General features: G+C 44.3%; 2 protein-coding genes across 2 annotated transcripts; both read left to right on the top strand.

The window, feature by feature from the left end:
* On the top strand, positions 2,676 to 6,109 carry LOC8079574 (glycerol kinase). Its single transcript, XM_002448592.2, has 4 exons — positions 2,676 to 3,099; positions 3,808 to 4,029; positions 4,112 to 5,078; positions 5,649 to 6,109. The coding sequence occupies exons 1-4, from the start codon at positions 2,960 to 2,962 to the stop codon at positions 5,889 to 5,891; spliced, it is 1,572 nt and encodes a 523-aa protein (XP_002448637.1). The 5' UTR covers positions 2,676 to 2,959; the 3' UTR covers positions 5,892 to 6,109.
* LOC8079573 lies at positions 8,333 to 11,589 on the top strand. The gene is made up of 2 exons (XM_002448591.2): positions 8,333 to 8,713; positions 10,138 to 11,589. The coding sequence occupies exon 2, from the start codon at positions 10,180 to 10,182 to the stop codon at positions 11,587 to 11,589; it is 1,410 nt and encodes a 469-aa protein (XP_002448636.2). The 5' UTR covers positions 8,333 to 8,713; positions 10,138 to 10,179.

The raw sequence follows: 13,649 nt of genomic DNA, 5'->3' as shown, positions 1-13,649 counted from the left end.
GATGGATTTATCCATTAGATCATTTGATTGTGTGTTCATGTAGCTTGTATATTTGAAGAGTTTATTAATGATTTATGATATTTTGACTAAATTTGGGAGCCTGCTATATTAAAATATGTTTTTTTTTCATAGCAAATATCCTTAAAATCATGGGTAAAGATAACCCATGGGTTACCCGTTACTCGTATGGGTAAGGGTATAGGAAAAAACTCTTACCCGTGCACGGGTATGGGTAAATTAGCGGGTAAAGTATTTTCTCATAGGTAAAGGTATAGGTAGCATATAATCCGCGGGTAATTACCCATTGCTATCCCGCGGGTAATTACCCATTGCTATCCCTATGCGTGCGTGTGCGTGTGGGTGTGCAAACTGCTGCATCTTGACGAGTCACTCTTCGGTCTCATTTCATCATTTGCGCCTAGGCATGCTGTTGCTGAGGCAGGGGTGCTTTGCAGCCAGAAATTGTAAAAGGCTCACTCTTGTAAATCCTTTCTAAACTATAAGATTTAGCATTGGCGGACCCAAGGAGCCCCCCTCTTGGACTCAAAAATCTTTTAACAAGTTTTCTTTTTTACAAAAGATTCTATATATTTGGCATTTTTTTATATTTATTTTATGAATCTTTGTCTTTGAACACTTTGAATCAATATTAAATTATTAATCTTAGCTATATCTATTAGTGTACTGCATTGAGCAAGAAAATTTTTTTAGCCTATGTTATTTAGCCCCCTCTTGGTCCGTTTCTAGGTCCGCCACTGAGATTTAGTCATTATCTAAAATAAAAAACTTAATCAAAACATAGAGTTTCACAACAGCCTTTGTATAGGATAGCTAGTGAGAACGATATGCTATATATGACAAGCGAAAGTTTATTAATAGCAAACTTGCTATTTTACTGTTGAATTTTATTTTTGCTTTAAAAATATAAAAATAGTCTAAATAACGTAAATAACGTATCTGTTAGAGTTGCTCGATATTGGCCGTTGGCTTTTACCCAAAGAAAAACATGCGCCAAATGCCTAGTTTGTTTAGTACTCACGAGTCATGCGTAATTATAGGGTATGGAGGGAGTAAGCGATAAGCTGACAGCGACACCAAATGCTGCTTAATCACGCCGTTAGGCTGGCGCCGCTTGTTCAGTTGCGGCAGCAAGCAAATCTGAACGCCGGCGCGTTATGGCGCCAGCCTCGACCCGCACAACAAGCCGTTCTGGTACCCCAACCACCCTCTGTGCTGTGCTCGTCACTTTCATCAGTTCTCTTCATTCATGGAAGATTCCGATCCCTTAACTGCGACGGGTTACTTGGGTGAAAGCCATATTTTTGGCCTTTTGGGGGACTACGTACTAATCGTCGTCATAATCTCGCCGGAGTTTGCCGGAAAATTTTCGCTGCCAATCCGGTGCGGTGCGATTGGCTGCACCAAACAACGTCCGGCAGACAGCAGAGCAAGACGGTAGCAGCCATATTTTTGTGTGCTCGCCGACTCCGACGCCGACTCTTGCACTGCCACGGGTCTACATATTTTCAGAGTTGAGATTATGGGTCTGTTTGGTTCTTCTTGCTAAATTTTAGCTAGCTAAAATTATTTTAGCTACTCTTGGATGACTAATGAAACTAAACTATTTTAACTTCTTTTAGTCAATGTGTTTGAAACTTTAGCTACTAAAATGACTATATAGAAGAAGAAGTGGTTGAAGAAGATATGGTTTTTGCCGGTTCCATCTTATCGTATTCCATCATACCCAACTGTTGTCCCTGACGTAGTTTGTCTGGAGTCCGGACAGGCCACTTGTACTTAAATCAGGAGAGGTCTCCATCACGAGCTGAGCTAACCCTTGCACTCTTGCAGGATTCGGTGGAATTTGGCCGTATCGTAACGTTTTATCCACAGTATTTCCACCCAATTTTGCTGCGCTCCTGGGTGTATTCGTCCTGTTTCTTGTCCGTAGTAGTACTCGGCAGCAAAGTACCAATGCCTCTTCTGAATGTACAAAAACTATACCAAGAAAGTTTGAAACGGGAGGTTACAGAGCTTTGGCGTGAGAACCGAGGATCACCGCCGATGGCGATGGCGATGGCGACGGCTCAATGAGGCAACTATCCGGGTGATATAACAGAAATGACTGAATACTTGTTAGACTGATGACAGTGAAGAACATTCTGTATTTTCTCTCTCTTTTGGATTTGGAAAATGAAGGTATCATCATCATCACAATAATTCCGATCCAATCACTACTCCAGTTGCAGGTTGCGGCAAGCAAAGTCCATGGAGACACGGGACTGTCTCGTGCACCCACCCGTCTCGCTGTTCTTCTCCTGCAGTAGCAATCGGCACGGGCTTGAATACTTGGGCGTCAATGCACATGCCGATGCCGCTGAACTCGAGATGCCATCTCGGCTCGTCTCTATCCGGATAAGATTCGTCAGGGCTCAGGCCCCTTTTCTCTCCCCTCTCCAACAGGAATACACGAACTGATAGCTAATCTGAAGCTTTAGCCGCCATTCTTTTTTCGAGGATAATAATCCCCGCGTCATGTGATCGCCCGCTGCACGATTTGTCGCCGTGGGCGAACCAATCACAGCCGGCGAGGGCTCAAAAAAATCCCAGCTTTTTTTGGCGCGGACGCCAGGAATCCCGTCAAGTCCCAGAGGACAAGGTCCTGGCGCCGGGCTGAGCGCGAGAAGAGCGGAGCGGATAGGCAAGAAGAGCAGAGGTGTAGACAGCGCGACGGCCATTGACTTCCCCGCCTACCCTGCTCCGTCCCGTCCGTCTCCGTCCCAATCGGATCCACCCGTCGTCGCCTATAAACTCTCCCTTCCTCCGCCTCTCCGGGGCCCGGCTCCTTCTCAACTGCCACCGATTTGTTTGACTCCATCTCCAGTCCTCCCTTCCCTTCCCACTTAATTGGTCGCTGCTCCCTTCCTCCACGGCCGATCTCGTGCCGGCGAGAGGGATCATGGCGGGGGAAGGGGAGGAGGTGTACGTGGCGGCCATCGACCAGGGCACCACCAGCACCAGGTTCATCGTCTACGACCGCCACGCCAAGCCCGTCGCCTCGCACCAGCTCGAGTTCACGCAGCACTACCCGGAGGCAGGGTGAGTGTGGGCAGGTTTTGGAGGGAATCAGTGAGTTGATAATTTAAAGATGGCAGTTTTTTTTGTTCTGATGCTTGCTTTGACTAAGGTTCAGTGAAGTAACCTACAGATCTGTATGAGTCGCCGCTTTGTCCAGTTCTCTTAACTTTTAGTGACTTAATTGGCAAATTAGTGAACTTTCCCATGTACAACAAGGGTCATGTGTTTTTCTGTTATCCATTGAATCATATTTACTTTTACATACTAGAAGAGTATTATTCTTGGGGAAAACATAGCACCACAAAATACTGAAAGGATCACTATGAGGCGTGAACAATTTCTCTGCTAGACCAATCCGGTGTCTCATCAATTGGCAACTTTTGCTTTGCCTTTTGATTTTCCTTCTCTATGTTCATTAAGCATGTCTACCTAATTAGCTTGCTTTAAGCATGGTACTGCTATTTCACAAGCTATCATGGTCAACTTTCAGGAGCGCTGATATATTGATAAATTGCGTAGCTTTGTTACGAATCTCACATGTTTTTTTTATTTCTTTTTTTTCCATTTAAATGTGGATTTGAAGTTAAATCTACTATGCCTTAGTCATGCTGTTTCATGCTATTTGGCTTGAGTCGCTGTAGGGGTAATTAGTCCCATCTTTTTGTTTAAAGCAATGACAGTTGTCATGGTCTCTGATTTTGTTCTTTCTATGTTTGTGTGAACTAAAAGGTGGGTTGAGCATGATCCTATGGAGATTATAGAGACTGTTATGGTGTGTATGAATGAGGCAGTTGGCAAAGCCAAAGATGGTAAATACAATGTGGTTGCTGGTTTGAAGGCCATTGGGATCACAAATCAGAGGGAAACCACTGTTATGTGGAGTAAATCCACTGGCCATCCACTTTATAATGCCATTGTGTGGATGGATGCTCGCACAAGCCCCGTTTGCAGGTCGTCTTGTTTTTTATCATTCACTCGTTTTCTATTAATATTTGATATCGTCAAATCTTCTCATCATGTTTTAATAATACAGGAGATTAGAAAGTGAGCTATCAGGCGGTAGAACCCACTTTGTGGAGAGATGTGGGCTGCCAATCAGTACCTATTTCAGTGCTCTGAAATTATTATGGTTGATGGAAAATGTGGATGCTGTCAAGGATGCAATCAAGACTGGTGACGCCTTATTTGGCACAATCGACACCTGGTTGATTTGGAACCTTACTGGAGGTGTTGCTGGTGGGCAGCATGTCACAGATTGCTCAAATGCATCTCGTACAATGCTTATGAATCTAAAGACACTTGACTGGGATAAGCCAACACTTGATGTGTTAGGAGTTCCTGTTGAGATTTTGCCAAAGATTATCAGTAATTCAGAGAAAATTGGTGTGGTCGCCAAAGAGTTCCCCTTTGCAGGTGTCCCCATCTCAGGGTGCCTTGGAGATCAGCATGCTGCTATGCTTGGGCAGTTGTGCAAGAAGGGTGAAGCGAAAAGCACCTATGGAACTGGTGCCTTCATTCTTCTTAACACAGGGGAAGAACCTACCCAGTCCTCCCACGGTCTTCTTAGCACTATCGCATATAAGCTTGGCCCAACTGCACCCACTAATTATGCCCTTGAAGGATCCATTGCAATTGCTGGAGCAGCAGTTCAGTGGTTGAGGGATAGCCTTGGAATCATTCAAACAGCAGCCGAAATTGAAAAGTTGGCTGAAACTGTACCGGATTCAGGTGGTGTATACTTTGTGCCAGCATTCAATGGGTTGTTTGCACCATGGTGGAGGGATGATGCAAGGGGGATCTGCATTGGAATCACAAGGTTCACGAATAAGGGTCACATTGCTCGAGCAGTACTTGAGAGTATGTCCTTTCAGGTGAATGATGTCCTTAGCTCCATGCACAAGGATGCTGGAGAGGCGGGAGAAGTAAAGAGTGCAGAAGGGGAATTCTTGTTGCGTGTTGATGGTGGCGCTACTGTTAATAATCTTCTAATGCAGATTCAGGTAAAGAAAAGTTCTGTTTTCCAAGCCTTTTCACTGAAGAAAAACAAATAAAATAGTAGAGCATTCATTATCTTACAGATATGACTACATGTGTTGCATTCATATGTGAATATAAGCGTTAAAACACCTCAAAAATTCACGCCTTTATAGTTTCTTTTTCCTGGTGTTCTGTTGACTTGCTTCAAAATGGACACATGCAGGATATTGACTCATAGCGTCCCTATTTCCATTTGAGATTTAGTATGAATAATCGAATCTCCAATCCAACAACTCATATATTGTGAAAAAATGGCCATCTGCTCCTCTGAGACATATTTGATATTAATAATTCAGAACAGCAGTCACAGGCTCACAGCACTATGCTGCAATCTCTGTCAGTGCAAATTCTGCACTAGTATATGCAGAATTGCAGATAAAACTTCAGCTGACATTTGTTCGCCACTTAAAAATCTGTATCATCTTACTTGTGAATGAAGCTATGGATTTTCATTTGATCTTTCTTGTGTTTCTTTCCTGCAAATATAAAATATCTTTAATGAGAACTAACAAGCTGTATCCACCCTCCTCCAGGCTGATCTATTGGGTAGCCCTGTTGTCAGACCAGCTGACATAGAGACGACAGCCCTTGGAGCTGCATATGCAGCTGGTTTGGCCGCTGGAGTCTGGACGAAGGAGCAAGTATTCGCAGGTTTGCACAAGGAGAACACGACGGTCTTCCGCCCAAAACTGGATGAGGCCCACAGGAAGAAGCGAGCAGATTCATGGTACAAGGCGGTGTCAAGATCATTTGACTTGGCTGATCTTTCCCTTTAAATTGGCACACCTCGTCGCCAGTCAGTTGTGACCTGCGTATGTAGCACATTATGAATAAGCAGGCAGCCCTGTAGTGTGCATTGCTTCGGTGGGGTGTTCCTGTATTTATTTCCATGCAGTAAGCAGGAGAGGATGACAGTTGTATTTATTTACGGACATAAGTACAGAAACATCCTTGAATCTTATTCTAAAGGAGTCATACGTGACCTTTTTTGTCCGTTAAGGTGTTGGTTTCCACAGTGGTTGCAGTTAGGCCTTGTTTAGTTCACCTAAAAACCAAAAACTTTTCAAGATTTTCTATCACATTGAATCTTGCGGCACATGCATGAAGCATTAAATATAGTTAAAAACAAAAACTAATTACACAGTTTGTCTGTAAATCATGAGATGAATTTTTTGAATCTAGTTAGTCTATAATTAGACAATATTTACCACAAACAAACGAAAGTGCTACAATGACCGAAAATTTTTCATCTCGACAACTAAACAAGGCCTTGTTATCTCTATATCGTTCCAAATTTATTGGATGTCTCCGAAAAGACTCGTAGCCTTAGGGTCCCTTTGGTTGGGCTTTTGAACCTGCTTTTGCTTTTGTAAAAGCCAAAAGCCAACTAAAGGGCCCAAAAGCCACAAGTGCTTTTGCCCAAAAGCAGCTTTTCTCGTAGTACAAATCCAAAAGCACCTCACCCCCTGCTTTCACTGACTTTTGGGATCCGTTCGGTTTTTTTTCCAAAAGCCACGAGTGACCAACCAAATGACTTTTGAGTTTCTCAAAGCCCACATCCCACAGCAGCTTTTCAAAAGCTCAAAGCTCACAGTAGCTTTTCCAAAAGTCACAGCCCAACCAAACACACCCTTAGTCCTCAGAGCATCTCGAGCAGTACTACCTAAAACATACTACTATTTCTCTATTTTGGTAGCCACCTATTTTTATACTATCTATATTTTGCTCTCAACTCCAGCAGTACTACCTAAATTAGACTATCTAGATTAATCCTAGTAGAGAATGACGTGTGGTCCCATGTGTCATCCTCTTCCTTGTCTCTCGTGTGAGGTTTCACCGGAGATAGGAGGAGGTGGCGGGGAGGTCCAAGGAAGAAGCAGCACGTGGGCGGCGTTCGGATCCAGCGATGGCTCCCTGGTGAGGACCGACGGCGGCTCCCCAGAGGCGCTCCTTGTAGGAGCGGCGTGCGGCATCAGGTGCTTCCGAGTTGTTGCGGGAGGAAAAAGTCGAAAGGAATTTTAGGTAGTCATTTTTGTTGGCCCAACAGATGTAGGTAGTGAGAGCATCTCCAGCAGACTACCTAGACATACTACCTATCTTATATTTGGGTAGTGGAGGTCAAAAACTGTGCTCCAACAGGCTATCTATTAGGCTACCTAAATTTGTTGGCCCAACAAATTTCCTCTCCCACTACCCAGATCTTTTGGGCCAACAAAAGTGTTTACCTATTTTTCCCTTCGTCTCTCTCCTCCCAGGAATCACCCGACAGCACCTGCGCAGCAGCGCCTCGCCCCCCCGGCGGCAGCCCACCCCATCACGCGGCCCTCCGGCCAGCCGATCTCCGGGCGGCGCCCCTCGCGCATCCCGCACGGCGTCTCGCCACTGGTGCGACGTCAAGGCTCCCACCGATGCAACACCTCTTCCCCAATCCGGCGGACGAACAGGAGGCAGCGTCGCGCTCTTCTTCCTGGTGGCGCTTGCCCTGCTCGGCGTGGCCCTCCCGGTGACGACGCGGCCTGTCTCGGTGGTGCGGAGGCCCTCCCTGACGGCGTGGCTCCCCAGCTCCAGGCTTCGGCGGCTCCGGTGGCTCGGCTCCCTACCCCAACGGCACGACGCACGGCGGTGCGTCTCCCCTGCTCGGCGTGGCCCTCCACGGCGGCACGGCGGCCTAGCTCGGTGGCATGGAGGCCCTCCCGAAGGCATGGCGACCTACACCGACGAACCTCCAGCCACCTTCACCTCCGTCCATGGCGAGAAGAAGAACGAGAGTATGACGTATGAGACCCACGTGTCATTCTCTGCTAAGATTAGTTTAGATAGTGTGTTTTAGGTAGTACTGCTGGAGTTGAAAGCGAAATATAGGTAGTATAGAAATTGGTAGCTACCTAAATAGACATTTAGGTAGTCTTATTTAGGTAGCATTGCTGGAGATGTTCTGAAAGGAGAAATTTGTTGGGCCAACAAAAATAAATAGTTTGATAGGTAGCCTGTTGGAGACGTTTTTTTGATTTCCACTACCCAAATTTAGAATATACAGTAAGTTTAGGTAGTCTGTTGAAGATGCTTTTAGAGACTTGTAGCCTTGTTATCGGACAACTGACAGAGGCAGCCCTTGGAGCTGCATATGCTTTGCTGGGTTGACAGCTGCCTTCTGGTTATATGTGGGCTTGCACTTTTTTCTGGAAACGGAAACACAATTCCATTTATCATTCGACAACAGACATATCACACGATACAACAGGCATATCTCTCTAGATATGCATTTCGCCGTGTGCGCCTTGTGCTCGAGTAGAAGAAAGAGGGGATCATATTGTTTCCGGGATCCCTCCGAGACTAGCCCCAACTCCCCCCATCTGGCCCTTCCGCATTCAACAAGTAAATGGAATTGTCAATTGTGGCCTACTGGAGTTATTTCCCAAAGCCGCACAGCGCACATCACGGATCTGAGGTCGCACCAACAAAAATCATTCCGATGTGTAGTCTAGCCGCTTGAATCCAGAAGGAATTGGTCGCCAACAGATTCATTCCTACCATCGCCGACTTACGGCCACCTAGCTCCGCGGTAACCGATTGATGAAAGAGTTCATCTGCGGTCCGGGTAAGTTCTTGACCCCACTTTAGGTGCATTATTATCTCAGTGTGCTGTTCTGAGAAATTTGACAAAAGAGTTCATCTACGATTGTTGGAATAAGTACTAGGGAGATTCTGTCGTTTGGCTCGTGGGAGGCCTAATCTCTGCGTTCCCCTAGGACAGGGATGAAAATGGTACGGATATTTTTTCGACTGTATTTGAGACTGTTTAGAGGCATTCACATCTGTCGGTATCCGAGTCCAAATATTCAACATCCGATACCGTATTCGTATCCGAATACTTAAATCGTATATTTATGATATCAACATCCAATCATATCTTATTCGATAGGGTTGACATTACCCGTATTCGAATTTGAATCCGACCAGAAATATAAAAACAAATGTGATATCGGTGATATCCACCCGTATTCGATCCATTTTCATCCCTCAGGAGTCAGGAGAGGGCTCGCAGGTGTCTGTTTTTTTCCCAGAAGAGGTGTGCTTCTCTGTAGACTGGGATAATAATAATTGTTCTATTCTTACTGTGAGCGATATGCTGTGGATTATGAAATTGGGGGTTTGTGTAAGAGTAGCGTCGATTTTATGTCTCAACCCTAGTATAGTTTGCATATATATAATTGGAATAAATAAGAGTAAGGTCAGTGAAGTACAAAACCGGATAACAGTAAAAAAAATGGTCTTTTGGCTGGTTTAATAGTTGGTATTCTATATTCTATAAGAATAATAAAATCTAGTTTGGTATCTAGAAATTCATAAATGATTTATTTAAATTACAAAAAAAATCTGAAACTACTAGTACCTTCTTTTTTGAAAAATGTTATCTAACTATTTATGATCTATATATACTTATTTGGAACTGGTATGTTTCTGTTCCTATTATTCATTGCTTGTAGCCATGCTCATTATTTATATAAAACAAATAAAATCCAAATAACTCTAGGTAGATTACCAATAGGTAGGGGAGTAACCATTTTAAAGAAAAATGGAACTAGTTTTTTGCTGATTTAAAATAATTGATTATGGAAAATTGTTGTAGAAAATAGAAAGCCATCTTTGAAACTTGTCAAAGGATCAAATTTGTTCAGTTTCAACAGTTGGAGGGGTCTATTAACCAGTTTTGTGGTTCTGGGTTGAAAATCGGACTCACGTGTAACTTCGAGGTTAAAAAATATACTTTACCCTAATAATAACGTTGTAATATGGCCATGCTAGTATTTGCTAATTTATATACATGGAAATTGTGTCCATGACATTCATCCATAATTTATTCCAATAATTTCTCCTAAAAAAATCTAACTCCAATGATTGCTTTTATATATTTTTGAAAACATGTTTAAGACTTGTGTATCTTTCCAATTGTTGCTGCTAGCAAAAGGCTTCATGTACTATATTACCAATAGATAACTAAACAGTTCTTGCATGTTGCAGTTAAGTGTGCTTGTTCTGTTGATATTTCTATACAGCATTGAAATGGCTCCTGGTACAAGTAGTCAGGTGGATTTGGTTGATATGGATAAGATGGTCAGTTCCATGACTATAGAGATAAATGCATTCTGGTCTGCATACGAATCTGACAATGGAAATAAGCCATTCTTACTTCAAAGAGTCCCCCAACATATTTTCCAGCTTGACAGACAATCATATGAGCCTATCATTCTGTCAATTGGCCCACATCACCATGGGGGCCTAGATCTGGTAGCCATGGAGAAAGAAAAATGGAAGTGTTTAGATTACATCCTGAAACTAAATCGTGAAGTCAATTTGCAGGACTACATAAGAGCAATTCATAAATTGGAGAAAAAAGTAAGGAACTGTTACACTGAAGTGATAAAAATGGACAAAACGAAGTTCCTTAGGATGCTCTTGCTTGATTCGTGTTTCATCTTAGTAAAGGTTGATGGAACTGTCACAGCAGAACTAGCATTGAAGAGTGAAAATACAGGGGTTGTGATTCAGAATACTGCTGATATGGATGGAGAAGAATTTGTGAAGTCTGGTCAGGTCACTGAAAGCGTGAGTGCCACACATGGGCATGCCAGTGAGAATGTTGTGCTGGAAATTGAGTTAGCCGAAACTAGTAGCAGAGAGATGGAAACTGAAGATAATAAAAGGAAACGTGACCAGAATAGCGAATGCTTGTATGATCAAAGTGCAGTTGGAGACTGGTACTCCAATTTTGTTTGGCATGACATATTCTTGCTTGAAAATCAAATACCTTTCTTTGTATTTGAGACAGTTTATGATATAGTCATTAGCAAAGGCATCACAAAGGTGTTGCTTAGAGACAAAATAGTTGAATGTGTAGAAGACATACTTAGACAATTTCCAATAGGCATTGAAGAATTCAGTCGCCCCCAAAATTTCCATCATTTGCTGCACCTATGTCATATGTACTTCCGACCTACTCACAAGTTAATTATTGATAGACATCAACATCAGCCAAAGGTCCTGTATCTTCACCATCTTGTTCATTTGGGGAAGAAGTATTTTGGTGTTATACCTGGGCAAGAGGAAAGTGAGCAACACCTATTGCATCGTCCCCTTGATGATTGTTTCCAAGCAGGACAATTGCCAACTCGATGGCGTCAAGCAATACAATACCATGAAGCAGGAGTTGAACTGAAGAAAAGAGAATACAGTAGCTGTCATAGGCATTCCCTCCTGGACATAAAATTCAGTGATGGTGTAGTGGAAGTTCCCTGCTTTCCGATCGATGAAAATACTGAGTCTCTTTTCAAAAACCTCATTGCATTTGAGCAAACAAATCCCCAGTTTGGAAATGATATCACTGCTTATATTATTTTTATGTCTCAGTTTGTAAGTACTGTTGAAGATGCCACATTACTTACTCAGAGAGGAATTCTTATTCATTTCTTTTGAGACTAGTTAGTCTATGATTGAACAATAATTACTAAATACAAACGAAAGTGCTACAGTAGCCAAAACCAAAATTTTCTCCAACTAAACAAGACCTTATTCTTTTCCTTTTCTTAGAAATATACTGTGGCTTCTTTGTACTATTGAATTCGCATATTTCGACCTAATGGACCGATGATTACTCATTGTTTCAAACTAGGGGTTATCCCATTTCCATTATTGATAAGGGAAATACACTGATGAGTTTGACAGCAATTCAGAAAAGACAAGAACACAGAAAAGTACAAAAGCTATTGGGGAAATACACTGAGGAGTTTGACAGCAATTCAGAAAAGACAAGAACGCTTTCCTGTGTTCTGAATCTTGATTTGCATCATCCCTTGGGTGAGTCCATCAGAATGTATGGCTGATGCCAATACTCTCACGGTGTAACCGTAACACGCCAAAGAAGCGGTTGGCTGAGCCAGCCCGGGTTGAAGTCACGACACCATCTTCTTAGGATGAAAATCAGGGGGATGTCTCTCCCCCTGGTCGAGTGAAAGGTCCTTGTTTGGTTTTGGTAATTGAGTGACAACTTAGGTGGACTAATAGTGTTTATGTGAGATACACAGGAGTTTAGTCCACAGGTGATTATGTGATGATGGAGGAGCTCATTGCATATGAGACATGACATGGAGTCATGTGACCAAGGTGGAGAAGATCAAGATGAGGCTTGGCTTGATGGACCGGTTGCAAGAGTGAAGGGCAAGTCGGAGGCTTTGAAGCGAGGGACCGCGTGTGACGGTGAAGCTTGAGCAAGACTTGGCGCCGATGGACCGAGGCAACGGTGAAGAGCAAGTGAGGTCAAGATCGATGAACCAATACGGTCACGTGATGATATGAAGTGGATCATATCATTTGGTGATTGGTTGGTGCATGTGTTGCATCAACATTGGAGGAGATGGAATGGAAAGCGCAAGGCAAAGGTATAACCTAGGGCTTTTCCATTTCACCGGTCATAGGTGTGTAGAGAAGTTTATGACCGGATTTAGGATAGATGGCCGTACTATCAAGAGGGGCAAACTTGTTTGCATATCGATCATCTAGTGCCACTTGAGCGATCTAACTTTGCATACGTGTTAGGATCGAGTGGCGTGGCAAGTTTGAGAGGCTAACTCCTTTGGGAAAATGTTTGTGAAAATGCTAACACACATGCACATGGTGGTGTACACTTGGTGGTGTTGGCACATTTGCAAAGGAGGTGGAGTTCCTAGGGTTGAGAGAGGTGTGGGTTTCTCTCTCCCTCCCGCCGAGCTTGCGAGGCGGGATTCGGCGCTTTTGAGAAAATTAAGTGCATATTTTCTATTGCGCCGGTAGAAAATTTGGAGAAGTCGCGGGAGTGTTTCTCTGTTGGAAACACTCACCGGACGCTCTGCGCGGAGGCACCGGACGCTGGCCTTTAGCGTCCGGTGTGCGGGCGGTTTGGCGACCCTCTCTGCGCATGAGTCCGGTGAGCACCGGACGCGTCCGGTGTGACGCAGTTGAGCGTCCGATGGTGCTGTGCAGGCGCGCGTGCGCAGTAGCCGTTGGCGGCAACGGTCGAGTTCAAATGGCTAGTGACACGTGGCCGACGCCTGAGCACCGGACGCTGGGGGTTGAGCGTCCGGTGGCTCCCTGTGAGCGTCCGGTGCCCACGTGTTTTGCCCAGTAAAAGGCAACGGCCAGTTTAGCCCTTGGGGCTATAAATAGAAGTGGTGGCCGGCCTTAGCTAGTGCGAAGCACCCTTGGGACTTAGTGTCCATGCTTGGGGAGTGCTAGTGAAGCCTCTAACTCACATATGCTTGATAGTGATCATCTGATTGTGTGAGTGAGCGATTCTAGTGCGTTGCATTGAGAGATTGCATCGAGTGGCACTAGGTGTTCGTGTTGCAAGCCGGTGGTGCTTGTTACTCTTGGAGGTTGCCACCTCCTAGACGGCTTGGTGGCTTGTGACTCCGTCGAAGCACGCAAGGAGATTGTGCGGTGCTCCGGAGAAGAGATTGTGAGGGGTACGGTGCTCACCCCGCGGGGATCGCGAAGAGCAA

Source organism: Sorghum bicolor, chromosome 6 (genome assembly GCF_000003195.3).
Source record: "Sorghum bicolor cultivar BTx623 chromosome 6, Sorghum_bicolor_NCBIv3, whole genome shotgun sequence".
In the NCBI taxonomy this organism is placed as follows: Eukaryota; Viridiplantae; Streptophyta; class Magnoliopsida; order Poales; family Poaceae; genus Sorghum; species Sorghum bicolor.
The sequence above is the reverse complement of the archived record's forward strand: the minus strand, read 5'-3'. Positions and strand labels throughout refer to the sequence as shown.